General features: G+C 43.4%; 1 protein-coding gene across 1 annotated transcript; it reads left to right on the forward strand.

The window, feature by feature from the left end:
- Nucleotides 1-2,324: 2,324 nt before the first annotated feature.
- Nucleotides 2,325-5,272, forward strand: LOC119743134. The gene is made up of 3 exons (XM_038219498.1): nt 2,325-2,432; nt 4,276-4,477; nt 4,973-5,272. Exons 1-3 carry the CDS (start codon nt 2,418-2,420, stop codon nt 5,077-5,079), a joined length of 324 nt encoding a protein of 107 aa, XP_038075426.1. The 5' UTR covers nt 2,325-2,417; the 3' UTR covers nt 5,080-5,272.
- The last annotated feature ends 2,836 nt before the right edge of the window (nt 5,273-8,108 follow it).

Raw genomic sequence — 8,108 nt, forward strand, 5'->3', positions numbered from 1 at the left:
TTGGCTGATAAAAAAAAATATATTTTACTTATTTTTTTTTAACAGCCAATCAGCATTGGGCTTTCATTGTTTTGGGCTTTCACTCGTGTTGTGAGAAATACAATGGGCACATCTCACGTTTTACTCCTAGAACTATGAGGCTCCACGTAGGCTCCACGAGGTTCCACGTAGATGAAGAACCCCGCAAAATTGTTTGCAGCACAAAACACTAATTAAGTACAAAAACGTCCATCAAAATGCAGACATTTCCCACAGAACCACTGCACAGTTTGCCCCTAAACTCCGTACTACACCTCATGACATACGTAATATACGCAGAACAAACATCGCTGGATTTTGTCGGTTTTTGGCTAAAATGATGAAAAATATGCCCTTTCCGCACTGAGCCAACCTGACACTTTAAACGTGCTCGCATATGATCCAGCGATGATTTTTCGGATCACTCGGAGCCAGGCGCGGTTCTAGAACCAATATTTTTGGAAGGCTAGCACGGTGGATCCAGAATTTTTTCAGGGAGGCGTGCTGAAATGTTGACCGGTATTTTTTTCCAGACACTTAGGCCTCCGAAAATCAATAGGGGGGGGGGGGGGGGGGGGAGGGCCTCATGCCATATTTTCAACGGGGAGCACCAATAAAATCCTAAAATCATTCACACTGTCACGCCCCAACTATCGCATCGGTCCCAACTATAGTTGGGCCTGTCCCAACTGTAGTTCCACAGTTGGGCTGGCCCAACTATAGTTGGGACGGTCCCAACTGTAAGTTCCACTGTTGGGCTGGCCCATCTATAGTTGGGCCACTCCGATCTTTTTATTTTGCGGTGTCCCAACTATAGTTTACATTGATGTACAACTGTAAAACGTTCCCTACAGCTCTGATACACGTCTGACTTTACTGGGGACCACTGAAATTAGCTATTGATGGGGCGAATCTATAGTTGGGCCACTCCAATCTTTTTATTTTGCGGTCCCAACTATAGTGTACATTGTTGTACGATTATAAAACATTCCCTACAACTCTAATACACATCTGACTTTACTTGGGACCAATGAAATTATCTATGGGTGGGGACCATCTGTAGTTGGGCCACCGCAATATTTTTATTTGGCGGTCCCAACTATAGTTTACATTGATTTACGACGACTATAAAACATTCCCTACAGCTCTGTTACATACTGTCCGACTTCACTTGGGACCTTTGACATTAGCTATGGGTGGGGCCCATCTATAGATGGCCGGCCATGGCAATCTTTGAATTTTGCAAAATGTTGCTGGACAATCAACCCAGCAGCTGGACAACTCATCCAACTAGGCAGTATACCACGTGACCGGTCAGCCTTGGCCTTGCGGCATGCATGCACGACGAATACACGGTGCCAGCGCCGCGGAACATTTAATCCAACAAGATCTATCAAGCATGAAGCATCCGGCGCAACTCCAGTCCTAACTATAGTTGGGCCGACCCAACTGCCGCACTATAGTTGGGACAGTCCCAACTATAGTTGGGACCGATGCGATAGTTGGGGCGTGACAGCACTAATGCATCCTTGTCACTGCTGTTTCTTCTTTAGGGGGAGACCGTTCACATGTTCATCACAATCCTTCTTTTTGCTAATGCAATTTTTTTTTTACGAAATTAATTTGGGGGGGGGGGGGGGGGGCTAGACAAAATTTTGGCTGGGCTCCAGCCCCCCCTTTTTTTTCCAGCATCTCAAACTCTTCACCAACATCCATTAGATACAATGATACAACGCTATTGTCAATAGCGTTGTAAACGCAGTGCCAGTGCGTCTACGGGAGTGCGGCCATGACGGCTACTTCTGCACGACGTTTCACTAAATAAAATAATGCAGATTCACCAATAGCTATTAAAAACAACCAAATTAATGTTACCTTTAATTAAAACAAACTTGTAGTACTGATACTGACGTAATAAGAAAGTTTTCAGCCACTCGGAAGAATACGGCGTAGCGCCAGATTTTCAAGAGTCGCGTGTTTATGTTGTAATGTTGTTGAATGCTGCCCTCATGTGTCCCTCACATGCAAGCTGTTTCGAAACCTCGGCCTTCGGCGCAGGTTCGCAGCTTCATCATTGAACTGGCATCCTTCTTTTTTTAACGCGATGCCCGCGTCTCCCGTAACGGAAGCCCAATAATACCTATTTGTCTCTTCTTATTTGACACCCCACGCTTTCTGAGTAGCTGTGTGGAAATTACATGATTCTTCTTCTTCAAATTGGTTTAATAGAACAAGCCGCACTGGGAATTAATCGAATTTTGGAAAAAGCTTTAAACCCACATTTTTTCTTTTTTTTCTGGAGGGCGCTGTTTACGCTGAACACTAGTTTTTCCCCTGGCCTTGATATTTTCCCCCAGAATTTATTTATGTGATTATTCAAGGCAAAGGAGTTGTTGAATATGGATATTCATGTGGTAGGTACCCAAGATATTCTGAAAAATTATTTACATTTTTAAGTTGGACACCTCGTCGTATGACTTTTTTAAACAAAAAGCAAAATGTGAAATCGCCCAGTTTCCGGACACTTCACGATATTGAATGCCTGCTATGCTGCTCGCTATCCCTATGGCTAGTTATAGTCGGACTCCCTCCGTATAGTATTATCGCGGCATGGGAAATTTCGCTTTTTGTGTTGCCTAAACTCCTTGAAGTGGCGATTTCTATCCAGTTCACCAGGCATTAAGGACTTTCTGCCGAGTTGTATACAAAGGACGATTAAAAAATGTTGTATCTTTCGGGACTTTTAGCGATTTTTAATAAATATTCACGTTTTCCAAAACCTGCAAATTTCCCTCACCGTGTCTGCTAAAAGGTACCGTCTATATTTTAACATAAATCTTTATTGGTGCTCTGTCCATGAAATTGAAAGTTCCATTGTCTGGTTCCCCTTCTACAGCTGCAAACACAAAATGAAGTCGAAAGGAGATATTTCCACCGCGAAATCATAAAAACTTTTAAGGGATCAAAATAAGGACAGCGCGTAAGAAAAAATAAAACGGCACACCGTGTAAAGTGAATGGCGCCCCCAATCGCCAATCATTAGACTTGTCTCAGTGATTTTTGTTTTCCTTTCGGGGAAAGGCAGGGTTTTAAGAAATCATCCTGCAGGGTAGCCCGACTGCGTCTGGCCGTACAGTACTATCGCAAGCTCTGTAGTACTACAGAGCTTGCGATAGTACTGTACGGCCAGACGCAGTCGGGCTACCTGCAGGGATATAGTCTTTAATCAACTTGAACGTTACAGGGAAAATATCATACTTTATTCAGGGGATGTTTTGGTAAAACATTAACTATGAAAAAAAAAGTTGAGATCTTTATAAAAACCACTTCCCGCATACCGCGATAATAGGGAGTCCACCTACGTTCGCACACTCCGTGCATGTCTATTTTCACAGGCATCGTACACGGAATAAACCACACCGCTGTCGGATTTTTTTATATCAATTTGAAAAGGAAGAGTTAAATACTACACAAAAGACAGGACAATTCGGGAAGGTTAGTGGGCAATCTTTATTCCGAAAGAGAAACATGATAAGTACCGCGATAATACGGCGTTCCATCCTACTAGTACTAGTAGGACTTTTTCGGAAAGATTCCCATATCTGGCCATCAATAATGTTTTCCTTCATCGACCTATCAGCCATCAGAAAGTATGTCAAATTTAGCAGGGAATTTATTGGGGTATTTACTGAGAAAACACTTAGAAATTTTCAGACCAGTCTCATTGTAGTTTGTACACAGATGACAAGTGATGGCCAGATGTGGGAATCTTTCCAAAAAGAATATGCTTAGGGTCCTGCTTTTTGAAAAAAAAAGGAAGCGGGAGACCCTTCTTTTTTTTTTGTCCTCCCCAATGGTCGCCCGACCGGGCTATTTTTCAAGATGGCTGCCATTTCTTTTTTTAAATGTCCGCAATTGGACTCAGCAAATTACATACCAGCTTTATTTTGAAATGTGTTTATAGCTCCATGATGCAACAGATACAATGTAAGATGCCAAACTAATGTCACTATTGAAACTTAAAAAAAAATTGGTTTAAAAAAAAAAAAATATAAGGAGGCAGCCTCCAAAAAGGAAGCAGGCGGGGACGCTAGACATGTTTTTGTTTTTTTATTTGGCCTAATTTGTTTCCCCCTCTCCACTTTGAAAACTTCTGTGAAGATTTAATTGGTGTTGCCGTTTCATACATTTACATTTTTTTTTTTTACATCATACATGTAAACTTGACGGTTGTCTCATTTTTTTTTGCAACTGTAGGCGCATCCATCAGTGCAAATGAAAGGCGCTGAGGCAGACTGGACGCCCATACAATGCACAGACGGGGAGTGTAGCCACTCCTTGATGAAGGCTCCGCATCTGCACTGTCCATTCTGCTCCCAGGACAGTCTCTTCACTGATGAGATTCTCCTCAAGGCGCACTACAGGGTCAAGCACGTGGATAAAGGCATCAACTTTGGGGGTGAGTTTGCATTTGGGAACAAGACCAAGCTCTCGCATACTTGTGACTGGATCCCAAGAAATAAGTTTTAGGTTAAGGACAATGTTTTCACTTTCTCTTCATGAGTCATGCTACAAGATGACTTGTGGTTCGTGTTCGTGAAAAGCTTTGTGAGTTGAATTAAGATAAGTTGAAGGTAGTGGACAGCAGGACAAGGTAGTGGCATTTGTGGAAGTTTTATGAAATTGACAGATACCTGGGCTGGTTATTCTTAGCAGATATCAGTGTTTGATAGACTCAATTGTCATAGGCCATGCCCAAGTGCCAGCTGTGTCTGGGTAAAACTTTGCATGCCTTCCTGAACAAGAGTCCTAACTCAGGTCAATAGCTTACTTGTGCCTGTTACAGCAAGAGAACCATGTAAAAAGATCCATAGTTCATGTTTTGTCAAAGTGCATATGGCTGTCAGCTGTTGTCATGATTGTCAAACCAATCCTCTACTATATCCCTCCCCAGGTCTTAAAATATTGCGGTGTTGTAGATCCTGCATCGTCCACGGCATCATTCACGGCCTACGTCCCCTGCTGGGATGGCGAGTGCGAAGATCTACTTTGCGCCCATGAAGAAGCAACGACCAACGAAGACAGGTATAAAGCAGCCAATGATCTTTTCGGTAGGCTCTATGAGAAATGAAGGCAGAGATGGACAGAGACTGTGGAATCGATGGATTTGACCCATTCCAGCTGTCGGGCATGGCAAACCATCAACAAGCTCACAGGTAGGTCCACAACCCCAACACAATGTCCAATTGCTTCAAATTCCATCGCGTATCAGCTGTTGAGCAACGGTTGCTTCCCCAACGCGAACAAGAACTTTACTAGAATCACGTCGGCGAGAGTCAAGGAGCTGCACCATGCGCAGGGGTGTGATCCCAACCTTTCTGGCGACTTCACGGCACACAAACTCCAGTTGGCCATCCAACAGCTAGAGACCGGCAAGGCTCCAAGCTGTTTGCCACGCATGCCCACAGGCTGCTCACGACATCGGCAGACGTCTCTAAGGCCGCCTGGGTAAAAACCAGCTGGAGAGTCCGGTGGACCTCAGCAGAACCATCATAAATGACCCTAAGGATGTGTGCGGTCAAGACCTCCCACGAAAGCAGTGGACGACCCTCAACCATCTGAGGACTGGAGTCGGACGCTATGGTACATCCATGAAAAGCTGGGGATTGGCAGACAGCACTTCCTGCGACTGCAGAGAACCAATCCAGACAGTAGACCACATCATCACCGCCTGCCCAAAACACCGGCCGCCTGATCAACCTGGAGGATGACACACTGGCCTGGCTCACCTCGACAGAGCTGCAAGTCTAAGGACATACATGTACAACAGAAGAAGAAGTCCTAAATTACCAACGCAATCTTCAGGTGCGTCTTGCACGACATCACGCAGTACGTGCGAATGCGCGCGCCAATCTCCATAAAAGGAGTTGTGTACATCTTACTCGCGAGCTAGACACTCCATTATTTAGGTATAGAGGGGTGTTTAAAAAACATGAAGTGAACTTGTTGAACAAAATCGGGGGTTTTTGACCAAAAAGTTTTGATTTCTTTTACCCAAAAAGTATTTATGAATGGGAATAAATATGTGCTTGGTCGGTATTAATCACTCTGTTTAAAAACTGGTTGGAGTATGGGTGCTGATAATTACCCTCACCTTCGGCTCGGATTAAAACCGACCAAGCACACATTTATTCCTTTTAAACTGCATCAACAGTAATAAGCTGATCAATGTTTGCACATGTGGTTAAACTACCATGGTTCACTCAGAAAATGTTGTAAATTCCTGATGCTTGAATTCCTAAACTCATTGGACTTATTTATAGCTTTAACCATAACAGAACTCAACCCATCAAACCCCAACGGCATGTTTTGTTGGAATCTGTCAGGATGGGTACAGTACCCCTAAACTGACAGTCTTTTACATTGGGTTGGCACACCTCCAGAACCAAAGTCAGAAATATGTGTGTGCGCAGTTTCCCTTATGGTGTTGGAATTTGCCAGGATGGGTATGGTTCCTAGTAAATCATGCTAGGGATTTAGGGTCAAAAGACTCTCTGAAATAAATTTCGCAATCAAACATTTGACTCAAGTATCCATTCTTTTGAGAATGATTAGACACACCTTTTCGGCTAAAAATGTTTGAAAATGCACTTATTTTTAGCCTTCACAGTTTCAGTGCTGCTTCAAGACAACTGAGTATGCCGTTGCTGTAATGTAATGGTCCCCTTGAATCTGCATGGAAAAAAACAACCATGAAATAAATTTAATCAGTTGAAATTTATGTACCTTGTGAGCAGGTATGGTAGTTCTACAAGGATTTCGGTGGATTATATCAAATTTTGATACAAGGAAGAACTCTTCCCCCAACCCCTCCCCCCACTTTGTTTTCAATTGATATATCATGAATCCATACAGAAGAAGGGAATGGGTAGACAACAGTATGTTTAAAACAGTTGTCTTCACTCCTGCACTTCTTTGGTCAATAATATAAATAAAACAACAACCAAAAATTCAGCAATTTTTTGTTTAGGGGGTTGGGGTGGGTGAGGGCCAATATTGATTTTACAAATTGAAATTACGAGGTGCAAAGGGTGCACCACTGGTGTTGATTAAGTTGATTGAATTTTGGAAGATTCGAGAAGGTTCTAAGCAAAAAAAATATAATAAGTCGGGGTGGCAATAAATTTTGAAAGTGGACTTTAACAGTCAATTTATCATTGCAATTTGTCCTTCACCTTGCCCACCTAATGTTAGGAGTAAGGTTTGAAAAAGTGAGTGATTGCTTGCACCCAGTTACAAGGAATGACGTGTTCTTGACACGCAGTGCATCTCTTGGGACTTCCTTGCCTGTATGCTGTTTTTACCGCTACAGATTATCTGTCCCATTGAAGCGCAACATACATGTCAACATTTCCACTCCATAAACTCCTGTCTTTCCCCTCTGTGTAGCCCTCACCCGGAGTGGCCTGAGGGACTTTCTATAATACAGGAATTAGTATCCACGATAATTGCTCAACCTTTCCCTCGACCATTCTGTCCTCTCGTAAACAGTTGTTCTTATTGAGATACCAGACGAGGGAAGCAAAGGGGATTTGGAGGACGAGACTTGCTACACAACTTGTCGCTGCTGCTGCAGAAGAAGGAACGTCTGGAGAAGACTCTTGAGGAGGAGCGGACCACGTGGGCCCAGACAGAGCACAGGATGAAAGGCAATATAGAAAGGCTTCGTACAAAGGTGAGTGGGCATTCCATCTGGTCTTGGTCTAAGAATGAGTTTGGATCTTGTTCCCTGAATGCAACAGGTATCAAAGGCGTCAATCGCTTCTCAAAAGTGGGAGGGGGGACAAACCTTGATCAGAACTAATGCAGGCACACTAATGCGACTGCATTCTTTCAGTGGTCAGATTTCTGTCAGGATGCCAGCTGTGGGCGATCATGGTGTGCACTGTTGTTGTCATTGTTCTACATTTTCTACACGTTCTACGTTGTTCTATGCGCTGATGCTGCATATCATATATGCAGACAAACCGTTCCACACATTTTGTACACAAGCTCAGATGTGTCGTTTATCCTTGTGTAGAAGATCCGTG

The sequence above is a fragment of the Patiria miniata genome, unplaced genomic scaffold (assembly GCF_015706575.1).
Source record: "Patiria miniata isolate m_02_andy unplaced genomic scaffold, ASM1570657v1 HiC_scaffold_6, whole genome shotgun sequence".
In the NCBI taxonomy this organism is placed as follows: domain Eukaryota; kingdom Metazoa; phylum Echinodermata; class Asteroidea; order Valvatida; family Asterinidae; genus Patiria; species Patiria miniata.

What these genes read in the sequence shown, in the direction of transcription:
- LOC119743134 (XM_038219498.1), top strand. An exon ending in TAAAGGCATCAACTTTGGGG is followed by an intron (nt 4,478 to 4,972) that starts GTGAGTTTGCAT and finishes ATCCCTCCCCAG; the next exon opens with GTCTTAAAATATTGCGGTGT.